We start from the raw sequence: 24,687 nt of genomic DNA on the forward strand, positions 1-24,687 counted from the left end.
GCACCGGTTTTTGAAAAAAAAAACAAACCAAAACCCCATCGATGAAAAACCAACCAACCAACCAAAACTCTCAACAAAGCAACCAAACAGGCAACCAAGATTTAGGTAAAAAAATGAAAAGGCATGGAGAAAGCCGTTCTCATGGCCAAAACTTATTTACCCTGAACTTTACTTCCCATTAAAGTAAATTCTAAATATTTTGTTGATGTTGTCAGCCCCAACAGAACAGACAAAGCAAGGTCTGAGTGTCTGTGGCTGACTTTTGTCAGATTTCTCCCCCTACCTGAGAGAGTTCACCTAAGAGTCACTGCAGGACAAACACAAAGTTTTTGAAATCAGTTAATCCAGAAAATAAAATCAGGGAATTGTATACCTCTTACCAGCGCACTTAACATGTGGAAAATGCACAGCGAGAACCTACTCCCAAAAGGTGATCAGCTGCTTTAGTATCTACCAGCTTCAGTGGAAATTGCAGCTGTAATGCTGGCAGCAGTGGTGTACAGCACACAATATGCTCTCTAGAGAACAAAATTACTGGATCTCAGCATAGTGGAATATACGTTTTATTTCTTAAAAAGGAAGGGTACTAACAGAATTTAATACAGTCAAAATTTTACATTTTAAACAAAAGCGTTTCTTTTTTCTTAAAAACCAGTTACGAGCAGAGAGGTGAGAGGATTTAAACTACTCACAAAATCCAAGCTGAAGACTTTGAGAATTCAAATCTGTGGTTTATACATTTAAAAAAGTGTAATAAATGGAAATATAAAATAATACCAACTCTGTAATAGTGAAATGCCCTTTCCTCATTAGATTGCTGTTTAAGCACCTTTATTTTCACCCATCAGCTGCCAGGAGTGTTTAGGTTTATGTACAAAATAAGCAGTTTGGGACAGAAGATTCATATATAAATTAAAACCATTTATGGCGATACAGTTTTACCCAGCTGCTTTGCAAGCTTTATTATCTCTTTCACTTCTATAGAATCTTTCAGTCAGAATGATCTCAAATGCACTTGATGGACTGCTTCAAAAAGCAGCTACGGGAATTATACAGACAACCTCAAGGAGTAGACATCCAAGAGATTAAACAATTTAACACACAGTAAAACTATGATCAGACTTATATCTTATATAAATACTGTGCAGATTTATCATCCATCCCACTGAATGAATGGGACAGATCAGTGTCACATCTGAAGACAAAAAACTACTTTTATCCAAGAGGCAACAGAATTTCAGGCCAAATATAGCAGATAGGAGTTCCCTCAAACTATTTAGTTAAAAAACGTGTGTGTCTGAAAAAGCTTTACAGGAACAGAATTTTCAGAATAACTTGCACATATGATTAGCTATTTCATAGCCTAGAGACACTGAGAGGGGAGGAAAAAAAATAGAAGAAATTAAATACCATTGTCTCTGCCCACTACAAAAGATGTGGCTTTGTCATTTATGGAACACTGCAGACACAGCTGTTACCAGAGAGGAGACTACTCTAGTACAGCATTAAAGACAAAGAAGTTGTGTTATGACTGGAGAAAGTGTCATCACTCTTTACATGAAGGCTGATGGATCAATCTCATCTCCTCCTCAAAACCCAAATGTTCATATTTCCTAGCTGGTTTTTTTTCTTCCTTTTAACACGAGCTAGAAAAGGTCATGAAAGCTGATGAAAGTTCCAGCTGTGCAGCATCCAGTGAACATGTACTCAGCAAAACCACAAGTCATTAATCACTTTCTCTCTCTCTCCACACCACAGGAAACCTGTGTCATCTATGTACATAATGGAAGTAATAAAGATGTAGACTATCTAGGTCACAAATGAGCTTCAGTAACAGCCACTCAGTGTTTCACTACAACTTGCTGCAGTCTGGCTGAAGGGTGGAGACAGATTTGTTTGAGCCAAAACACAGAACAGTTAAAAAAACCCACACCCAACAAAAACCACCCAGCTTTAATTTTCCTCAGTCGCTAAGCTTTACAAATAATTTAATATTGCCACTTTCCAAATGCTACTCACAAACAAATCAACTGTCCAGCTAACAGGATGGGAAGAGTACAATTATGAGTGTAATCCATGACTACCGTTAAAGAAAGACTGGAAGAGAATCAATTCCCTCAAAATCTCAGTTTCTCTGCTTAAGTAGCTCATTATTATTATTAAAACATTTTTTTGCTGATAGAAAGCATCACAACTAGACTAGAATTCCACAACATCAATCTTTGTTTTGATTTCTGTAGTTCTCTAGGAAAAAAATAATCCCAAATCAAGCTACATGAAGCATTAACAATATTCAGATATTACAATGGAAGCACTTATTTATTACTTCATAGAACAGATTAGTTTTAAAAGTGTATTTACATGTTCTAAGTTATACAAAATACAGTATTCCAATAATCATGTTAATCACCATATTTCAGACAACTTCACATAAAAGTGCGGAGGATGCATCCATCCATGATCCTGGCCAGTAGCAAGTGGTCACCTGCAGCCTGACAGATGACACCTGCTATTGTGCCCCCTCGGGAAAACAAATCCCACCATGCCTTCTCACTGAGACGTAGCTGCAGATCTAAGAAAACATTCAGGCAGGTACACGAGCAAAGTTTGTTGAGACCCACAGACCAAAATCACATGCCTTAATTTACTAGACGTATGTGAAGTACATTTTTAATTTTTTTTACAGATGTTGTACAGCAAAGGGCTTCTGCTCATGCCTTAGTTAGGAAAATGAAGTAAGAAGGGTTTTGGCTACGTAACAGGCACCCAAGTAACACTTAATATCAACAGCCCTATAACTACAAGTGACAGTGCGTTAAGGACACAATTCTGCAGCTGACTGCCTGGGCAGAGCTTCACATTCAAGAACAGATTCTGTGAAGTCCACATGGTTCTCTACAGATACAGGGCTCATCCCATGCAGAAATGATAGCAGAATTGAGGCCTTAAAAGATCGGGGCCTCAGAGAGTTATTTCCTCATGACACAGCACTACCAGCTGGCATTAGTGGGTCAAGTCCCAGTGCAACAACGCAGTTAGTTGAAGCAACAGCTATTTTTTCCGTGCCCTTCTGCAGTAACTCTCCTCCCTATCTGTATATTCCTTTCACTTTCTTCTGGACTGTGGAAGCGAGACCAAGAAAAGGAGATTCCCAAGACCTAAACAAGTACTTATCTTCAGTATGATGCTAAACTGATGAGATACAAATTGGCCTAAAATTGTAAACAGTGAGGTGTCAGTTTTAGCAATCTCAAACTCAGGTCAGATTCTTGCATTACTCTCTATGTATCTTCCTCAGAGGATTCCTTTTTCCCTGTAGGTGTCTGAACTTTAAGAAGTTTGTATTCCAAAAGTGACTCACTAGGGTGAGTCCATCAAACTAACTGCAGACTATCAAACTTAACGAATCACATCTGTATGACAAATCTGCATTATCATGAATTAAATAACTGTAATTTCTCAATTAGCATTATGTTAGCATCTCCACAGAAGTTCTGTTAAGCCTATTCTTTCTACTTTTCTCCCAGTCTTTACCTGTGAGTTTACCTACCTTCATCATGTTACAGTGGCAGATATACAGATCAGAGTAATTATCTGAACATCTAGAAAGCCAGTCAAGAGTCTTGTAGTGCTGCAAAGGCAAAACACTAGCACTAACAAATGATTTTACTCTTTATGGATTAGATGTATGTTGCCAAAAATATGAGATTTATGCACTAAGACAAATCTGCATTTCTCATCTTGTGCTTAGCAGCTAAAACTATACAGGAGAACAAAAGCCTGTCTGGATTTTACAAAGGTCTGAGATGCCTCCTCTCTCACTAAAAATGAAAACACCTGATCCAAAGGAAGCCTTCTTATGCTCAGGGGGCTTACAAGACTGAAGCAGCAATACTCCCTCCTATGCAGGTCCATTATTTCAGCTATCTACAAAAAAAATATTTTTTTTTCTGCACAAGTGGTTTTATTACAGTATTCCCAATGCTGCTGGCCTTCCACTGTACCTCCCAGCTTGAAATTAATTTGGTACAATTAGTAGCAGTCCTGCAGATAATGCTGAAAGTGATTTATACAGTTAGAACACCTTGGGCTTTTAAACAGCACAGCAAGGAAATGGAGAATTGCCAGAAAAGACATAAAATGTTACTGGAAGAACTGCAAAAAGCCGCTTAAAAAAACCAAATCAAAACCACTTCTCCCAATGCAAGTTTATAGTACACTACCAAAACTATCACTAACTATGTAGATGAACAAGTGGTAGGACCAGTTTACCAACCTTACACCTGCAATATGAGATACATCCACCTGATCCCAGCACAGAATGCTCCACAGTAAAGCAAAGACACCCATGACTCCAGCACTTGCTAGAACTTCACAATAACCACGTGACAGTAAAGACTTTTTCCTGTGGGAGTTAATGAGATCTTTGTTACTAGCTTCAGTGGGAGCAGATCTTGGCAACAGGTGAAAGATTAAGCTTGTAGGGAATTTTTAGATACAAACCTACATTATTATAAGGAGATATAACTATGTGGAGATTAGAAAACCATGTATGAAAGCAATACTGTATTAAATGTTGTGCATCATTTATTCATAGCCTGTTTCTTCTGTAGAGTAAGATAACACTCATTGTCCACTAATCTCATCACAGTTCATATATTTTCAAAGTTAGTACTGTGAAATGGCCATGTGATGTCAATCCACATCCTAATGAAGGTACATATCTGTTAAAAACTGCTCTTTCCTGGCAATCTCTGTGGTGATGCTGAAAGGTGCACACTCCCTTTATTTTCTCCCCCTGGAGATGGTCCCTTTATGGCTGGAATGGGGTAGGTTGACATCAGGCACACTTATGGCCTCTACGGAGCGTATTCCAAAGCTAGAGAACTTCAGACTCTAACAGTGTCAATTCAGCATTTTTTAATGTTCAAATTGAACTAAAAGAGTATTGGTCTTCTTATGACCACTATGAAAACATACCCAAGTTATCACTTACAGATAGGATTGTCATCAGAGTCAAAGGAACAAGATGATATAGCTAATTGTTCTGAGAGGAGCAGAGAGCTCTGAAGCAGTAAACTTCCTGAGACTGCAAAAACAGAGGAAGGAATTCAGCATTGCACAGTATTTTTGCCTGGCAATATCTGCACTCCTTTAAATAGTTACTACCTTCTCATCTACCTTTAAAGATGCTGCTTCTCAACACACACACAAAAAAATAATTAAAAAAAAAATTAAAACTCTCCAGCTACAAAAGTTGAGCCGCACTCATCCTAAAGTGCGATTTTCCAGTTTTGCAACCCGTAGACACATGAATCACAGATTGTGCAAATCTGCAGTGTCCTACAGGGAAGCACAAGAGTTTGTTAACAGTCTTCTCTGAGAGAAAGAGCTAATGAACATTCACTGTTGGTTTCCATTGTGTAAGTTTTTAACATAACAGAAATAAAACTATAGAATTGCACATGCTAATCTTGGTGACTGAATATTTTGCTGTTAAAATGCCATGACATACTGCAAAACCAGATCCTGTACACAATATGTAAGTATTTAAAAGATATTCCTAAGCACAGTAAGATCCAAACGAAGGACTAGCAACTCCTTGCCCAGTTACAATACCCTTTAGCTTTGTAATTTAAACAGGAAGCATGACTTTCAAGAACAACCAAAACTAACTGAAAATTTAGAAATTATGAATGTAAAAAGTTGCTACATTTACATGCTGTCAGCATTGTTTGTTTTGTTGCTGGTTTGTTTGTTTGTTTTTAATCCATAGTTTGGCCTTTATCACCAAAATAAAACAAAAACCAGTACATACAAAAGATATCTGTCCAAACCAGCAATACTTGATGCAGGTAAGAGATATATGCTGACACTTGAGCAATATGGAACTAAGCTATTCATTTATTTCATAAGACTATCCCAAGTTATCTCAGATCTTTAGAATCCCAAATTATAATAATACACTTATAAGTATACTTTGGTAACCAGCAAAAAGTTAAAAACACTTTCCTGACTTCAGAACATGGTCCATTAAAAATGATAGGTCAATAATTATATTTAATATATATGCTCTTTACAAAGGTTATGCTGTCAAAAACTGGTCATGAATACTGGCTTTTGAAATTTTTATCTTTTTTTTTTTTAATTAAGTTTACAACATTAGCTGCTTCTTCTCACATTTTTCTCTTTGCCTTTCCGCTCCGAAATTAGGGGGGAAATCTCTTAACACAAAGTCAAAATAATTGTTCAACATGATAGCGCTGAGCTATGCTGGTAACTAGTCATGCCTCATAATTTTGGCACTTGTGCTTCTGAAAGCTTTCAAAATTATTTTTCTTGAGGTGTGTGCTATTTATCAATCCCCAAACATCAACACTCTCTTGTCGTACAAGCCCCATTTTGGCTAAAGCATGGTCCTGTATTTCTTTCCTAGAAATTAAGAACTCTTTTTCTTCACACACGCTTTTCTTCCCACTTCTTTAGATTTTAAGCTTCCTTAATATAAGAGCAGATTCTTGTTATGCTGATGAAACTCTTACAACGGAACTTCCACCTACTTCCTCCATCTTCTACACACAATAAACATCCCCGTAATCTGTCCAAGCTTTCATCTACCCTCCCACGCCAGCACACCGGTCTTGATACTTAAGCTGCCTGTTGTAACTCTGGGAGATCACTGGCTGTTTCACTTTTATAAAACAGATGAAGAAAGTACTCTTTCACCACCACAGTTCTCCTGCAGTCAAGAGACAGAACAGCGTAATTTGGCAGCTAATAGCCATTGTTTTGCTGGAGCTAATACTCCTTTGGTAGTCTCAAACTGCTAAAAGTCTTGGGGATCAGCAGCTCAGAATAGCACCTTTTCCATGATTGCTAAATCATTAACAGAAGAATAGATCCTGTTTCAGCAAGATACCATAAAAGGAAGTGAGCCTCATAAACGAAATAAAGGAAAAGGCAGGGTACAGCAGTGTAGCTGTGGAGAAGGAAAGCGACCAGTTTACTGTTACATGGGTCATTTGATAGAGGTTTCTTACTCTCTGTATGGCACACTGTGCCTTGTTTCAATCCATCTGCTGTACTTTTCTGCACTGAAGTCTCACACATCACAGGCTGCTGTTTTCCTGGTGTCTTTAGTTCTGCACTCACAGTACTCCACAGTATGCTACACTGTACCAGAAGTGAGCTGCAGTATTAAATAAAATTCATTCTACTGCAGGGAAAAGAGTCTTAAAACATAGCAGTTCTTTATATATACAGACACGTTCATTTAAAGCTCCCTCTTTTCTTCCACTCGAGTGCCGAAATGAAGAGTCACTATTCACACAGGCTGTCAACAGACTTTGATACGTGAACTTTGACTGTCTTGACAAAACCCCAATAGGTAAGCTTATTGTAGTTCATAGTTATAGTGAGAAAGACAGATAAGAAAGTCATATACAGAATTAAGGAGACTTTGCACTTTTCATCATGCCCAGCCCTGGGTAGTCAGATGGGGTACTTGCAGGCAAGGAGGCAGGCAGGGTCATCGTCAGTTGTTTGTGTTGGGACACCTCATAGATTTCACTGCTCACTCTGAAGACTGGCGATTCATGTGTGCTTTTTAGTTTCTTTGTTTTTAAAAGTCTTTAAAGTTGCATCACTCGGAATCAGATAAGTCACTTTAAACAAAGCAAAGTGTTAAGTGTGACAATTTATTTATAACATACTTCCCACCATCACCACCACAAACCACCCTGTGAAAGAAAAACCCCTGCTGAAAGGGTGACAATTTTTAGTATGTTTGAAAGAAATTAGACCAACAAACACTGCATCAAGAGCCACTCTAGTCAAATTAAGAGCATAACAGAAGGGGAGATAGTTCAAAGCATACATTAAGTATTCTGGATTAGCCTGCTTCTCCACTTCCTTAAGAAGTCAACACACAGTTGGTCTAAACTCATACCAATTTCCAAATGAAGTTTAAAAGACAAGTTGGGCAAGAAGTCTCTAGTAGAGAAAATAAACCCCAATGCTTTTTAAATATACTTTTCACATTTCAATAGAGGAACTGCAAACTAGCCTCAACATCTTCTATCCCACATTTACTCCTTAATATAAATATTATCCCAGGAAGTATAGCCTAAGAGTTCTGACACAGCCACTATATTAAGACAGCTTCTCTTGTTAAGAGGACTTCTAGACATATACTTCTGGTAAAGCTTCTGGTTCTTGCAGTTGTAGGTCATGTAGAAGGTCCCAACATCACACACAACATATTTTTTTTCTTCTAACACCACATACTGTTGAAGCAGTGCTTGGTGCTGAGAATGAATTACTTCCAAGAGGGCAAGTCTTGTGTGCTAATTTCCTATCAGGAAACATGCTGGAGAGAGAACCAGCAAGCATGGAGAGACCAGATATGCTGCTACACAGGAGAGATAGTGAGGCAAACTGTTCGTGTTTACAGTGGGTGTAGCTTATCCCATAGAGTGTTCAGGAGGCAAAGGACCAAAACTCTTTCTCAATCTCTTGCACAACAGGTAAGGTGCAGTAAAGTAACAGTGGCTTGTTTACTTCTTAAAAAAAAAGCCTCTTCTTCCAAAGCATAAGGTACTGGCCATTTTTTAACAGACAGGACTCAAGGTTCAGCCTAATGAGCCAGACCTCTCTTTCTACATCTCCCTTACTTCTCAGTTAAGTGCAACATGCTGTTTTATCAGCAATTCAAGAGAGAAGTTCCTCTAAGGAAAAAAGGAGGAGTGGTGGTAGAAATGCAGCCCAAAACCCACAGCAAATTATTTTGTCCATATTCGTAAAGCGAGTGATTCACTACTGTTCTTTCTCCTTGGTTTCTGCAAGTTATCCAGGATTAGAACCTACCAAGACATCTGAAGAGTATTTTAATCAGAACTGCACTGACTCTGTTCTGCATAACACTCATGAATCAACCTCGCAATACTTCTGTTTTTACAAGAGATTGAATATTTTTCTGTCCTAAAGGTTCCCCTATTCCTCTTCAACAGGAACAGAGTTCTATACAACAGGTGCTTTCTAGTGCCTCTGAATGGGAGAGGAAACAATTTCATGATGCTGCCCAGCAACATCTACTTATACCCTAAAATTGTGGTTTTTACACTTTTACTGGGAGAGGTGGGTGGAATGGAGAAGAGAAAAGAACAAGAGTTTGAAAAAATAAAAAAAAAAAAAAAAAAAGAGAGAAAAGAGAGAAGAGGAGAAGACTCTCCTAAGCTCTTTCTCCACTTAAAATGAAGATTAGAACAGATAGCAAAAGCCCCGTCCGGTCAGGAGGGATCCACATTTATTCCTCCCGACAGGTGAATCTGTTCTATTGTATGACATCAGAAAATGCTCTATCATTGTTAAAAACAAAGTTGTAAATATGGACACACAGATTTTGGGCAACACAATGATCAGGAAAGGGCCTGAACAATTTGTGCCAACAGAAACAAGGTTTGTTTGTGTTTTGTTGTGTTTTTTTAATGTAGATGTAAAATGGCAAAGCCTCCATAAACTTTATTTCTGGGAGTCTCTACAGAAGGCAGAGAAGTCTAAGAGGCTAGAACAAGGAGCCCTAACAAGGAAAAGGGGTGTGCTTACAAGGGTCCGTATCTGGTCTCGTATTTAGAAACAATGTTCTTGCATCGTCCCACTTCCTTGCGCAGCTCTGCCACCTCGGTCCTCAGGGCTGTGTTTTCTTTCTCAAGAAAGGCTGCCCGAATTGTGATCTGATTCTCCTTTAACCGCCGAGCATCACGGGAACGCTTGGCTGCCACGTTGTTCTTCTTTCGCCTTGTCCAGTATTTTTCATCCTGTAATAAAAAAAAAATAAAGATGCCAAACTGAAAACTGTATCAGAGACACCTCTTTATTGTATGACATTCACACTGACTGCTATATGAGGAATCTCCTCCATAGGTTTGCAGGATTCTGACATCAAAATGGAAGCAATGCAGTACTGTAAGATTTTATCCTTACACAAGTCTTGTTTTAGGATAAACCAAGTGCACTGCTAGAACTAAGGAGACTAGGAGACTTGGGTACTACGAAGCTGTCCAACTGAAATGCTCCCTTTACTTAGTTTCAGTTCAGGAATGAACTTCCACAGAAAACAACCTGTTCTGTTGTCTGGGTTGCTTAAATCCAGATCAGACATGATGCCAGGTAAATATAGACAATGGCCTTCAAAAGTGCAAGTGATGAGGACTTGACTTGATAGTTCTTCTAATTTCTGTTTACAGCATGATCAGTTGCTCCTGGCCAGTAATTATCTCATGATACCAAAACCTGCAAAACAGCAAGCGCAGCAGTTGGCTTGCCAGTTCTATTCTTGGCAGTGCTTCTGCCCAATCATATAGGTATACTGCATTAGCTGTGTATGTCGAAGTGTTTGCAAAGAAAGTCGGAAACTTTTATCAAGGCCTAAAGAAGTCTGCAGCAATAAATCTGTTACCTTTTGCTCATCTGGCACAAAAACCTTCTTGGCTTTTTTAATCATAGGTTGTGGTTTCAGGTCCTCTTCAGTAAACTTGTGTTTGCGAGGATTGAAGAGCTCACCACCGGGCACACTGGACAGCACTAAATCAGCAGGGTCAGGGTTAAAATTCACCTCAACTTCTACGCAGTCAGGATCGATGGGGCTGGGAGTATTTCTCTCATTTTGTGGTGGGGACTCTGGCAACAACAGGAGAAGTTACAATATATTCAGCAGCATGAAGAGAATCAACTAAGAAGCCAACTTATGTGTTTATTTATTGCCCTGTTGTGAGCAACTATAATTAATAGTATCATTTGGTACTTTCCTGAGGTGTGCTTGGTGCTGTACTGCTGCTGGTACAGAGGAAGGGTTCACAGTCCAGTCTGTAATATAACTCTAGGAACATATGCCAGACTAACAGACATGAGGAGACAGATGCAGGACAGGAGTTAATACTTCCTTGGCAAAAATTATATGCTTTGCACAGTTAAGAAGCACCTCCAACAGGAGTAAGAAGGGAGAAACTTGTATCAATCTGAGTTTTGTACCACAGAAATTCCTACAGAAACAAGCCTGCCCAGAGGTCCCACTCCCTGGGACCTTTGAAGATCAGACAACTATATTTCCAAAGATATGACTTAATAAAGGAGGGTTTTGTTACAAATGTAACACTATTCTGCTTCTTTACCACACAGTAACAAATGTACCAATAGACTGTCTGACATTGATCATGTTCATACGAACTTTACCATATTAATCTATTGTTTACAAACTTCATATACATGAATTGTAAATGTCAGTGCAATTTGCAGTACTGATCAGTGAATAAGTTTTTTCATATACCACCCAGAAAAAAGCCACACCCTATGACTTATGGAAGGAGTGCCACATTGCGTTTCTCACAGACTCACAGAAAAGGCCCAGAGCAAAACGCTATCAAGCCTGCTCATAAAATAATACCATGAAAATTTAGAGGCTATCATGTTTAAACTCCAAATCTAGGGCAAACTGAGCTGCTGAATTCCTTAATAGACAAGATCTCCATATTACAAATGCAGAGTAAAAGTTTTCTAGTACTATTTAAGTATAGTTTTGTTTCTGTGTTCCCCTATTCCTACTTCAAAGCACCACAGAACATCAAACTGCATCATTAAAACACCTTTTCCAAGTGTCTGTTCTCACATTTCAGACTACCACAGAAAAAGTGCTTCAGTGTTTTTCTATTTAATATTGTTATTTGAGGTAGATTAAGTTAGTATAAGTTCACCCAAGCAGACCAAGGCAGCACACATGACTTGTGACAAGCTGTCAAATCTGTTGTAAAACAACCTGAGAAAATATTTTCTCAACATGTCTGGCTTCTCACTAGATTAGCGATTCCAAGAAATCAAATACTTTATGTTGATGTTTCAGCTCTTCTAATTTCAAAAGAGAAACACACTGCAAACTGATAGACACTCATTTTTCACAGGAGCAGGAGAGGGGAAGAAGAGAAGAGGCAGCATTGTCATGAATTGACACAGGGACTAAGGCTCTACACTGAGCATGTCTGTACCACTTAACCTGCCCCAGGCAACACTGACAGGTTGGCATGTCTCCTCTTTGACCTAAAGAGGCACTTTTTAGCATGAGAACAACAGAAATCCCTCAGAGTACCGTATTATTCCATCTACCTGTGCTGGAGGCTGCTTCAGATTGCTGGTAAACTGCAGTGGAGGAGGATGATGCAGGAGAACCAGTGGAAGCACTGGCAGACTCCTTTCCTTCCAGCTCAGCCACGGGCAAGAGTGGATTCTGGTTCAAATCCAGGTGAGTAGGGCTGGAAGGAATTCCATTCTCCAGCAGGAACTCATCCAGATCCATGTACTCCAGGTGGAAAGACTCGCCATCGTAAGGAATAGTTTTGTCCCAAATGGGCGGCATAAGGGAAGCCGAGACTGCCATAGTGCTGGCAGCTGCTGCCTCATCTTCTTCAAGCTTGATCTTCTCCTTCTCTTTATCTGAAAGATACAAGTAGGTCACTGTATGAGCTGAAGCACAGGAGAGACTGAAGGTTTAAGAGTCTAACAAAATCTACATGAAAGGAAATTCAGAAAGCTAATAGTTCTGGCGCATGACATGATCTGGAAAAATCAGCTGTTGAAAAGCAACACTGATGCATTCACTTGTAACTCCGTACGGAATGCTCTAACCCCCCCCTTGTGATGGCTGGACCACAGACATTTGAGCAGCCTTGAAAATCAGCATCTTTGCTGTGGTAACTTTTCAAAGCGTGATGTAGTACTGCATGGAGCTTATTAACCAGTCACTGCAAAACTGTCTGTTTCTCACATGCCCATCTCAGAAGACATTTAAAAAAATGGGAAGCCATTAAGAAAATTCCAAGGAAGCAGAGTAGCTTATTCTATGCACGAAGAAGGAAGGAACAGAACAATAATTTAAATACAAATATGAAAGGAATACGGGTTTTCAGATTACATTTTAAAATCAGTCAAAAGGTCCACAGGACACCAGAGACCTGGATGTCTATTGTTCAGCATTTTAGAAGCATTTCTCTCTGAAATGACTCAGCATGTCCACACAGAGCAATAGCTCCAAGTGCTGCTCACTATAGATAGCTCAGAGTACCTACATACAATTTTCACTCTTTGGGGAGATGTCTAATAAGGAATACTCCCACATCCCACCCCCAAGTCACAAGAGACTGATGAATTTTTCTCCATTTACTGTGCTACAGTGCACATATTACAGAAAAATGGCTGTTTCTATGTTCCCCATAGCTACTGAATTTTAACAATTGTCTGGGACAGAATCCAAGCAGAAAACTCAAGTTATGGAATAATTACATAATTTAAGAGATAAAAATAAGCTGGCAGAAAAAAAATAATTTAAAAATCCAAGTCATTTTCCTGATCCCGTTCTCCATGCAGCCATGCAGTTCTATGAGCACTGAAGGAGGCATTGCAGAAGCACCGCTAGTGCTGCCAGCACTGAGCCAGCACTGCTGTCAAAAGGAACGGTCACCAGTCGTGCCCTAAACAACTGCAAATTGGGTATTACCATGGAAGCAGACAAATATTCAGTTTAATGAAACAGGGACTCCAAGGACTTGCCCTGGACTAGTTTGGATCTCCAGCATTCACAGAGGTTATCCCGATAAAATGCACCAATTTCTGGCATTAGGGTTTTCTAGACAATATGCTAAGGAGCATTGTTCTTTATCGGGGGTGGAAGTGGGGGTGAAACTCTGCTATAAATCAGAAAAGCCTATTTATATAAAACCTATTCTGATAGAAGTGGCACTCCTTCCGCTGTTGCCTTAGCTGGTGTGCAACTGAGACTGAAAGAGCTTTTTATGACTTAAAGAACAGTGCTGCCATACAAAGTAAATTATCTACCATACTCTGAATATTTTATATACAAAAGAAGATACTGATTTTAGACTAAGCAGTTCAGAAAGTATTCAACAGCCACCAACTTGGGACTAAGAGCAAGTACCTAAAGGATGTGTTAAATTCAGACCAGTGACTCCCAGACCTAAGCATTGTTAACATCACCTTGCAGCTTTTGGCTTTCCCCTTGCCACTTCACACTGCTGCCTCTGAACTGTGATCTCCCAGCTCCTATTCCTGCTATAAAGTCCTTTTTTACAGGGAGTTTTGCAACTTTCCTACCCTTTGCTTGGGCGAAGCAAACATGCAGGTTAACAGTCATAACGCAAATAGCCATAATGTTTCTAAACAGCTCCTAATCCACATATAAGGATGATTTCACTTACTACTGAAGCACACCCCACCGAACTGGAACCAACATTTTATGGGTGAATCAGAGGTTGTGTGTTTCTCCATGGTTTGCATAGTGCACAGCACAACCAAACCCAGATTTACACTGGAGGTTGTGGATGATATCATAGTAAACATATCAACGAAACAAATGCAAGTGACAATAATGAAATCTTTGCAAGTAACTGTTTTTTAATTAACATAATAGAAAACTTGCAAATGTCCGTCAAAAAAAAAAATCCTTTACTTTTGAAAACAATAGTATACCACTGCAAGTTTTAATATAAGCCAGGAGTTCTTTTGTTTCACAACATCTAATACAACACCTCCAAGAGAGGAGAAAAGAAACATTAAATGATTAGTAGACCGAATATAAGGCTTATTATTAATATTTTTCAGAAGGAATATGCTGAAGGACTACATTAGTGGAGTATGTGGCTCTTCTTAGATCTTTAAATGCCTTTTAGATGTGCACGATCATCCTGCTGTCCTTCAGTAACCTGGAAAAATTGTGGTTCCTCTAACTTCCTCTTGTGATTGCCCCTGGTTCCCATCAGATTAGAGTTTTCTTCCCCATGAGAAAAGCATCTGAAATTTTGTGTTCTTTTGCTGAGTTGACAACTGGCAAACACTGGGTCTCCCAGTGCTGTCTTTGTTTATCTGTGCTATTTATCTCTCTCCTCCCTCACTTCTAACTGAAACAAAATATCATAGGTTAACATACATATTGGGTGCCCATCTACTTCAAATATAATACATCAAATGGTAAAACCTTCATATGATCAGTTTTGCATTGACATTTTCCCACTGGCTTTCTTTCAATTCATTTAATCTTTATTTCTGCCGCACAACATCCTATTTGTGCACATGATGTCTAATGAAATATCAATTAACTTCTTGCATCTTGAGGGGGATGTTTCTGCCTGCCTCAGCACAGGGGCCTGAAACATTAATTCCCTTAAGATATTTATAGTGTAAACAGGTATTACCTGACCGTAGAGCTGCAGTATCCTAAGAGGCTCCATTTGCAGCGATTCAAGGTCACCCTGATAAATCTGGACTGTACTTCTGCAGCCGATGGCTCATGTCCGATTTAGCCCCCTCATTCTGCTACTGTGACCTATTAACTGGGTTGTACATCTGCTGGTAACAGGGAGCACACCAGTTTATGCTCAGTAATTTAAGTAGACCATTCCAGTTACTGAACTGCTGGAAATACTGCTGTTTTAGCCAAAAGCAGCAGCCTGAAAAGAGCTTTATTCCACATCCTGGTTTTTCCTCAAAAACAAAAAACCAACCAAACCCAAAACCAACCAAAAGATTTGGCCACAGCTGTCAAGAGCTACAGCCAAAACCAGAACACTTATTTGACAAACTTCCCTTGTTCATCAAAAAATACTGTCAAATTATACTGAAAACACTATATAGACTATGGCTGATTGCTCCATAAATCTTTAGTCCCACTTGTGAGGATGGAACAAGACAGGTTGTGGGGTTCCAAATCCCTGATGCCCATTACTGTGATGTTTGTTGAGGCATTCCTCCTGCCACAGCAGTGCAACTGGTGATTAAGGCATCCTTTGGAGAGTATGCAGCAGCTTGTTATTAATCTAAAAGACCTACACTCCTGCTCCAGAATATCAATTCCCTTCCCTTAACCCACAGGACTTTAAAAAAAAAAAAATTATTTTTATTTAACTAATTTCTACAACGTACATGACAACAGCCCCCAGCAAGGCTGGTCAGCTATGCCCAGTATATGGCAGGGCATTCGAGGAGATGGCATTCTGCTAGAACTGGCTGACCTCCCTCCTCTGTTGCTCAGGATTAGAAAGCCTGCTTGCTTACTGGGTAGTCAAATTACCCACAGCAGTTGGAAAACCCACAGGTAGCTTGTGGAGACTATAAATGGACACTGCAGCTAGTTAATACCATTTCTCAAGAGTAAGACAGAAAATTGTATTTTTGTCAAGAGGCATTCCAGCCAAAAGGCACGGGGTCTCTTCTCAGAAAGCTTGCTGAAACTGCAACACTGGATTAAATAAGTTAGTAATTATTTAACATTTTGACTGTATATTATTAATGGAATAGAAAATAAACAAGAATCCTTTGAAGTCAGCTGAATAACAAGTCTACTGACAAGCCTTTTGTAAAATTACCTTCTGACAACCAAGGCATTCTTTGTCTTGCAAATATGCAAACAAGAAAAGCATCAGAGATCAAAATAAACAGAAAGCAACAAGTTCCACAAAGTGTGAAGTGAAACAGAGCAAGGTGAACTAAGGAAATCTACGGAGAATTTAAAAGAATGAGAACCTGAACTTTATCACACCAGGAGTGGAGAGGGGTAATCAAGATGCAATGGACTCACTATCTAGTAAGGTTTAGAGGCTCAAGCTGAACACCTTCCCGAGCTGGAATGGGGTCATCTAGTGTAAGTATCAAATGTTTCTAACTTTAGAAAAAGGGACTACCTCAAAATCATATTAATTTCAGAGTTTCATATCTCCATAGGCTAGATCATGTGATTCTGGGCACAAAAAGTATCCCCAAGACAAAGTCACCATATCCCTGTCAGCCACCATCACCATTTCTATGCGTGAACTTAAATTGCTCCTGCTGGCACTATTGCCTTTAAAAAGAACTGGGTGCAGAAATATCCTAAGAAATCCCTTAATTTTGTAGATTCATGATTCTGTGTACTGCAGCAACCTGCATCATGGCAACGTAACTAAAATCTCTATCATAAACTGACTTTTTTTTAACAGAAAGAAGAAAAAAAATACTCACCAGAATCACAAAATGGATACATTTATAGGGTACTGTGCAATACTAGATATACAGTATAGCTAGGATCCTCACTGGGAACAATCTTGCCAACCTTGCTTATGCTGTGGTCTACCCTGGATATTCTCTTCTGTTCCAAAAAATGATTCTCAACATCAAAATTCCTAAGTGTAAGGACTTACTTTATTATATACCAGTACAGTGGGCACTATAGCAGTGCAGGCAATCCTGAGCCCTTTCTCAAAATGAAACTGGTACTCAGAAAGGCAAAAATACTGTCGGGTGAAGAAAAAAACCCAGAAGTGTGCCATCAGCAGCAAAGACTACAAGCACCAACCCTGCTATTTACACAGCTGCCGCCCGCACATCCAGTGGGAGAGCGGCAGCTCCAGCCCATGCAGGGCTGCATGTGAGGCAGCCAGTCATACCCTCCTGGATTATCACCCAACCTAATCTGAGGGGATCTGCTGTTTACGCGTCTCATCGGGCAACTTCTCAGCAATTAAGGTCAAGCAAGACTCGAAACCTTTCCACCGCTGCTCCCAACTGCGCGTCTGCCGGCGAGGGAGGCTCCAGGCAGCCCGGGACCGAACCCAGCGTGTCACGTCCCGGCCCCTGCCCACTCCCCGCTCCCGCAGCGCCCGGCTCTGCCCGGCGCAAGCACCCACACGCTGCCGAGGCCCGCCGGCCCGGGAGGCGGGAGCGATCCCGCGTTGCCGGCACTTGGCACGGCCACCCGGGGGGCGGAGGAGGGAGGGACGGGGCGGAGGGAAGGGGCCCGGCGTGCGGCCTCTCCCGCGGGTGCTCCCCCGCGGCCAGTCCCGCCCTCCGGTCGGCGGGGCGGGAAGGTGGCGGTGGGGAACGGGAACGGGGGGGTGGTGGGTCGGTGTACGAGTGGGGGGCGCCGCGCGCTCCCGCCGCCCCCGCGCGCGCCCCCGCGCTCACCCAGGCGCGCCTCCCGCGGAGGGTTCTCCATCAGCTTCTTCAGCACCAGCGGGAACGCGCCCGCCAGGCCCCGCCGCTCCTGCTGCGCGGCGGCCCCCGCGCTCCCCCCGGCTGCAGTGGGCTCCGGTCCTCCCGCCGCCGCCGCCGCCTCCTGGTGCGCGGCGCGGCCGGGCATACTCCCCGCGGGCGGGCGGGCGGGCTGTCAGAGGTCACGGGCGGCGCGGGGCTGCGGCAGCGGCGGCGGCAGGAGCGGCGGTGGCAGGAGCGAAGCGGCAAGCGCGGACCGAACAACGCAAGCGCAGCCGGCTGACGCCCGGCGCGTGCTTCAGTATTCATGAGCGCCGGAGCCCCGCCCCGCCCCGGCCCCTTTGCGCGCACCGATTGGCTCGTGTCTGCCGAAGGGGGCGGCCCCGAGCGCGCGGGCCCCGCCCTTCCCGCCCCGCCCTCCCCGCGGCCGGCGCGGGCACGCGCCCCCCGCCCGCCTGGGCACGTGCAGGGGCGGGGCCTCCGTGGTGCTCATTAGCATGCGGAGCCCCGCCCCCACCCCCTCCCGCGGGCGGTGCGTCACCGCCAGGAGGGCGGGAGGGGGAGGGAGCGCGCGCGTGGGCGGGGGCGGAGGAGCGGCGCCCTCCTGCCGCGGGGCGCGCGCCCGCCGCTCGCCTCATGCGCCTGCGCGCGCCCGGCCGCCCGTGTACCGCGACCGGCGGCACCTGAGGGGGCCGGGGCCGGCAGGGGGCCCGTGAGGGCGGCACTGCCTGCGCGGCGCCTGCGAGACCCTTCCCCGCCCGGCCCCGGCCCCGGCCCCGGCCGGACCTTGAATATCCTCGTTTAGCATCCCGAGATCACCTTTCCTGCATGCCCTGCGTTTAACCTCCCTCCGTCCCGCGCGGTGCTCACAGCGGCGTGCCCTGTATAACATGGGCAGGGAGAAGGGCTTCACTCCGGTGCTGTCACCGCCGGGCTTCTGGGGGAAGGGCCGTCCCTCCCAAGTTGTCATGATCGCAAGCAGTCCTTGCTGCATCAGCAGGGATGCCGCGCTGGGATTTAAGCCTCTGAGCATACAAAGGGAGCGAATGCTGCCAAGTCCGTTCCCGAAAGCACAGGCGGACACCGAGGAGCGTCTCCCACAGAGTGAATTCTCTCGCAAAAGCGGCAGATGCTGCAACCTCCTGTCAGCAGCCGCTGCCTCTCGCCTCGGCAGGACAGGCCGCAGCGAACCTACCGCCCAGCACCGTGAGCCGGGAAAGGAGAGGGTGCCCTCTCCTGGGATCGGCCCTTCTGCACCCAGCGGAGCCGCAGGAGCCAGAGCGGAGGTATCCGCACAAGTGCCAGCAGAAGAGACACCCTCCTCTCAGGTAGTCACTTGGATATCGGCTTGGCTCAGCTTCCCCTTCACGAGCCTCAGACATTTCGTTTTGGTGGCAAGGCATGATTTGCCCTGACCCTTGGTAAAAAAAAAAGAAATCAGGTCTGAACTCCTCCCCACACGCCACAGGGAAAGGAATGGATTTAAAGTCACATGGGCTAGGTGTTTTCCTCCATTGTGTTGCTGTAATGAGGACCAGGCAACATCTCCATCCAACCTGGGCAGACGGGGAGCTGCCCTGCCCTCCAGCTGCTTCTCTGTCTTAGACTGGGAGGCTGAATCTGCTGCCTCCAACTCCCGACACTACTCCTGCTCACAGGCTGTCCTGTGAGACGGTAAGCTTGGAAAGGGCCACCTTGTTAATACAGGCTGGAACAGCACAGGTTAATGCATCGTTTATCAAGGCTGATAAATCCAGCTGCAAGAAGCAGGCAGAACAGGTCATGCTCCGCTGCTCAGCGTGCTCCAGGGCTGCTGCATGCCCTCCATGGATTCCCTCTGCCTTGCCAAGCTCAGCTGGCAGGAGAAAAGGCACATGTGTGAAAGGGAGATACCACTTCACACGGGGCAATGAGACACAGATGTTGGAGGACCACACACGGCAGAGGCAGCACACACAGCTCGGCAAAGGGCAGTGAGCTCGCAGCGATGCGAGCCTGGGGGACATCTACCGACAGGTGGTGGATAAAGAACACAGCCTAGCGAGGCCAGGAAGGAGCAGCTTCTAGGAACAAGGCAAGGGGATACAGCCAAAGCAGGGCAGGCTGCAGGCTTCCCGTTCAGTTCTGGCTCTCGTGGTCACTTTGTTCCATTGTTGTAGACACTGGTGGCCCCCGGGGGTGATGCTGTGCCTCGGTACTGTACAACACTCCTTCAAGGAACAGGGTCTGCACATCCCCCCTGCAGAGCTCAATGGAAACTGCTTTGCTGGGTAATGTCCGTAAGAATGGAGGTTATTAAAACCACTCAGCAGCTTTTACTCCAGGGCTTTTCCCATTAGATCGACCATGTTCTTCTTCCAGCACATTTCTACCCACACTCCACTGTGCTAAGGTTTGCTCTTCCCCACGGCTGAGTTGTGACTTTGCTTGGAGAGGGTTTAGCCTGTACAGTGTTAGCTGCTCAGCCCAAAGGCAGGAGGGAGGGAGTTCCTGGGGAGCATTCCTGTGGGTTCCCTCTCACATCACTCCACTCCAGCATTAGCTCTGCCCTGCCAGCTAGGAGAGAGACTGCTCTGAGAGCTTTTCCTTGCCTCTGGGGATTAGGAGCTCTAGCAATTGCCAGCAGAAAGTGGGCATTGCACCACGAGCTGTACCTTCTTGGTTAAGCTGGGATCTACTTGGGATTTTTATATTTTCTTTCACTCTGCAGCTGAGAGGAAGAGAAGAGGACAATGAGGTGTGAGGACAGGAATGCAGCAGCCTTGGCTGTTACTGCTGGGAGTCTTGTCAGGGCCAGATGATGCAGAACAGCCCAGTTCTGGTGCAGCAGGGAGGCAAGTGACAAACAGCCCAGTGCTAGGCACAGGGTGGAGGGACATGCCCCACTGGGAGGTTTGAACAGCAGAACACATTTCAGACAGAGTCCTAAGAGCCAGCAAATCCAGATGAGTGGTGTGTAAGTATGGAGATACAGGAGAATCTGAACTGAGCTGTGTGGGAAGAGGGCCAGGATGGGAATGCTGGCCCTGGAGAGGGAGGCAGCATAAAAAGGACAATTCTGAGAATTACAGGAGGTGATGCTGAGAGGCAGGGTGGTCCTAGGGTGGAAGAAGAATGCTGCCACAAAACAGCACCCTCAGCTGCCAAAGTCACATTGAGTTAAGACTAAATTATTCTCCCTGCAAATCATTGATCTCCCCTCTACTCCCTACACCAAACAGATAGGTCTTGCCAGCACTCCTCCCTTGGATTAATTCAATCCACTTGGCAGTGGAGAGCAGAGATCCCAGAAAGGCAGCCAAACTTAGCTTAACCACAGCGAGGCTCTGTACCATGTGAGCCTCCCTTGGCCATTCCTGCCTCCTCCCAGCCAGGTCTGCTTTCTACCTGGTTATCAGTCAGCTTGGAAAAACATGCCCTGGTCCTCACAAACAGTGGGACTTCATACAGTGTGATATATAAACACACCTGTTAGCAGCAAAGGAGAGAGACTGCTCACAGGTGGCAGCAGCAGAGGAATGTGACAAAGTGAGCCCCTCAGGGGGTATGGCAGCTCCCCTTGCCCTATTTCCCTTTCCCACAGGGAGCTGTATGTGTGCCACAGAGATCGCTGTATTACCACAGGTGCAGGCAGCTGCCCTTCCTGCCGTGAACACTTTACTGTTGCAGCGGCAGCCTTTTCTCCCATTGACCCTGGAGCAAAAGCAGGGTCCCTCTCCACACTGTGTGTCTGGCTTTTCTGCTCCTGGGTCCTGCTGCCCTTCAAGACTGCAGAGCTACCTGTGTGTTCTGGTAGCAACTCCCTACAAAAGAGTGAGCTCTGTGCATGTTTGTTTCTGTGAGTTCAACTCACTCATGCCTAGACATAAGCTTGTTGAGCTGAGGTGTTCCCACACACCTCCCCAACACTCAGCAGTGAACATGAAAACACAACAACCAAAAAGCAGCTTGCCAAAGGCATGTGGCATCCTATCCAAAACCAGAGAGTACTTAAGTTGTGTGATGGGCTCTTGGAGCATGCCCAGCAATTGAGAAGCGATCAGTCCAGCACAAGCAAAGTGTTCATCACAGCAGAAACCCAAACTAAATAATCTCCTGGGCCCTTTCCATTTGTTTTCTGGGATGCTGCACTGAGAGTGGGAAAGCCTAGGAGTACAGAAATGCTCTTGCAAAGAAAATGCAACATTTGCTGTGTTCTCTACCTCAGCTTTTCACTGATAAACAACAGCAGCATCAAAGTTTGCACAGAGTCAGCCTGCCCCACACAGCCTGGCTCTCTGGACAGTCTGCATCTGGAAAGAGGCAATGTCTGGAGGCTTAGTGGTTACTAGCTATGGGACAACATGAATGGCAATCTTGCTATATAAGCATGTAGATTTATGCACAAGCCTTTTCTGTGCACAGATCTTTGAGGGTTTCCAAGAAATAGCTAAGCAGAGAGATTAAAAGGATCAGAAGCTCAGCACTCTTGACTGATTTTGTAATCAATCCATTGCAGCCGTTTTTTCCTTCTAGCTGCATAACATGCTCAGTGCCAGAACTCCCTGTCTGACTTGGACACTTTGGGGAAACACACCCTTGAAGAGCTTGCAGCATACAAGGTCTTCTGCTCCCTTCTTGCCTTAAAACAGGGAAGGAGAAATCAAAACAGTAATTCCAGCATGTATTTCCTTAATCCTACCTGTCATCTTGTTGGTCCAGGGTAAAGAATACTCCAGTAGGGACTTCAGGACTTCCGGAAAGTCCAGGGCAGTGGGGCCCCCGGGATTGTTGCAGCTTGACATGTCCTGTCCTGAGGCTGTGCCAGCAGGGCTAAAGGAGGGCCAGGTGCCTGGATGCCAACGCTACACTCCACTTGCCTGGGCGTTGCAAGAAGGGCTTGGAGGCACCCAGAGCGGCTTTGCCAAACTACTCCGGCTGTGAAAAAACAAGGAGGAAGGGAAGCAGCCTGGTGGAAATGCAGTTTGCCTGGCTGTCTTCACCTCCCCCTCTCCCACTCTGAAGTGGCCAATTGTGGAAATAGCTTGCAGCCTTGCAGGGCTGGGCCGGGCGGCTGGCCAGCGTGGTTTTACAGGGCCTCTCCCAGCCAATCCGGCGGCGAAGAACTGGGCCAGTTATCTAACTTTGCAAAGGCAGCACCCTTTTCCTTCCCAAGGTGTTATAACAAATATACACGTTGGAGACAGGGGGAAAAGCAAGTGCACTCTGTCGGGGGTACACACGTCGCCTGCAAACGCAACAGCAGAGGGATCCTCTGACGGGCTCTCGGGAGGCTCTGAGGAGCTCCAAGCTGCGCGGGCTGCCACGGGGAGATACACATGCTGTCTGCGTCTGCCTGCTAACTTTTTAGCTCTCTGAGATGCAGAGAGTGACATTATTTTTATGTGATGCAACACTTAATGTGTGTCCCTCCTAAGTCAATGTTGATAACAGCACAAGACATCTTTCTTGTCGTATGCATCATCCCCAAAATGCAGGATTTCTCCTTTTAAGTGGCACATAATTTTATCAAAAAGCCAACAAACAGCCTCCTCTCAGAGCAGCGATGTACAGCAAGAGAGTTCGTGAACCCTGCAAATACCCTGATAACAGCTGGTTAAGTAAGATCTTGAGCACACAAAGCCCCTCCTCTCCTGTTAGGGAAGTTTTTAGCATGGAGGGAAGGACTGGAGACAGGAGGATAAAGGTCTGATCCTCTTTATTAGAACCCGACCTGGGCAGTAGCATCTTACACGCGCTGTGGTCTCCTCTTTTGCTGGGTGTGATTTTACAACAGAAGTGCTTTTATTTCTCAGTTTGCTCCTGTCCATTTTGCCAGGCTCAGCCTTACAGCACCAGTGTGCATTGATAGGAACCAGGTATTCCTACACTGATCTGTGAGCCCCAGCTCTTAGGGACAGCCCAGCAAAACCATGCATGGCTGTCAGCATGGAAGTGGACTGAATGAAGTCATTAGGACTTTCCTTGTGCCTAAAGTGAAGTACTTCACTGGCCCAGCATTTTGAGTCCTAAAAAGTGATGGGGGGAATAGCATGGTGTTTGGTCCCATAAGGAAATGCATTTTATTTAACCCAACAGAAACCAAAAAGAAAGAATTACCTAGCCAAGTTTGGTGGTTGAAAATTTCAGTGAAGATGAAAGGGAAAAGGGAAGCCTTGTGATCTAGATCCCAGTCTAGTCAGGCTCAGAAATCACACAATAGATGCTTTAGTAGAATTTGTAATTATGGAACTACCTCTTGTGATTTTCCTTGTGGTTTGCTCCCTCCATTTCCCAGAGGGAATGTAAGAAAAGAGGCAGTCATAACCATTGGTGGTGAAGCCATTCAGGGAGAACAGTCCCATACTACCCTAGGCTGTTTGGTGTTCACTCAACCAAGGCTGGAGCCAGGGGGCAGACTCTGCAGATGGTCAGTGCATTCTGGCTTCTGTAAGCAAGAGAAATGCTTACATCTCTCCTTCCTGGAGCACAGCCTGCCAGCCAGGAGGTCCATGTCCTTTCCTGTAAACTTCCAGTCCATTCTGGCTGGTCAAAGCAAATGGAGTGCAGTCATTCAATCCTGCCAAGCATCACTAACGCTTGGGACAGCCACTAGTTGTGCTTCTCATCACAGGATGGCAAGGGAAAGTGACTGGGAACATGGTGGCTGTCCAATGCCAGGGGCAG

At 44.4% G+C, this 24,687-nt stretch overlaps 1 protein-coding gene across 3 annotated transcripts; it reads right to left on the minus strand.

Moving 5' to 3' along the window:
* Positions 1–547: 547 nt before the first annotated feature.
* Positions 548–23,026, minus strand: TEF (TEF transcription factor, PAR bZIP family member). Of its 3 annotated transcripts, none has more exons than XM_050325124.1 (5): positions 22,703–23,026; positions 12,154–12,480; positions 10,457–10,677; positions 9,604–9,815; positions 548–7,664 (listed from the first exon to the last, which is right to left on the minus strand). In XM_050325124.1, exons 1-5 carry the CDS (start codon positions 22,803–22,805, stop codon positions 7,643–7,645), a joined length of 885 nt encoding a protein of 294 aa, XP_050181081.1. In that variant the 5' UTR covers positions 22,806–23,026; the 3' UTR covers positions 548–7,642. The 3 variants fall into 3 exon arrangements, with proteins under 3 accessions (XP_050181081.1, XP_050181080.1, XP_050181082.1); XM_050325123.1 differs by lacking the exon at positions 22,703–23,026 and adding an exon at positions 17,995–18,241; XM_050325125.1 differs by having other exon boundaries at positions 548–9,815; positions 22,703–23,009.
* Positions 23,027–24,687: the final 1,661 nt, after the last annotated feature.

The sequence above is a fragment of the Myiozetetes cayanensis genome, unplaced genomic scaffold, assembly GCF_022539395.1.
Source record: "Myiozetetes cayanensis isolate MyiCay16 unplaced genomic scaffold, myiCay2020 scf3, whole genome shotgun sequence".
In the NCBI taxonomy this organism is placed as follows: domain Eukaryota; kingdom Metazoa; phylum Chordata; class Aves; order Passeriformes; family Tyrannidae; genus Myiozetetes; species Myiozetetes cayanensis.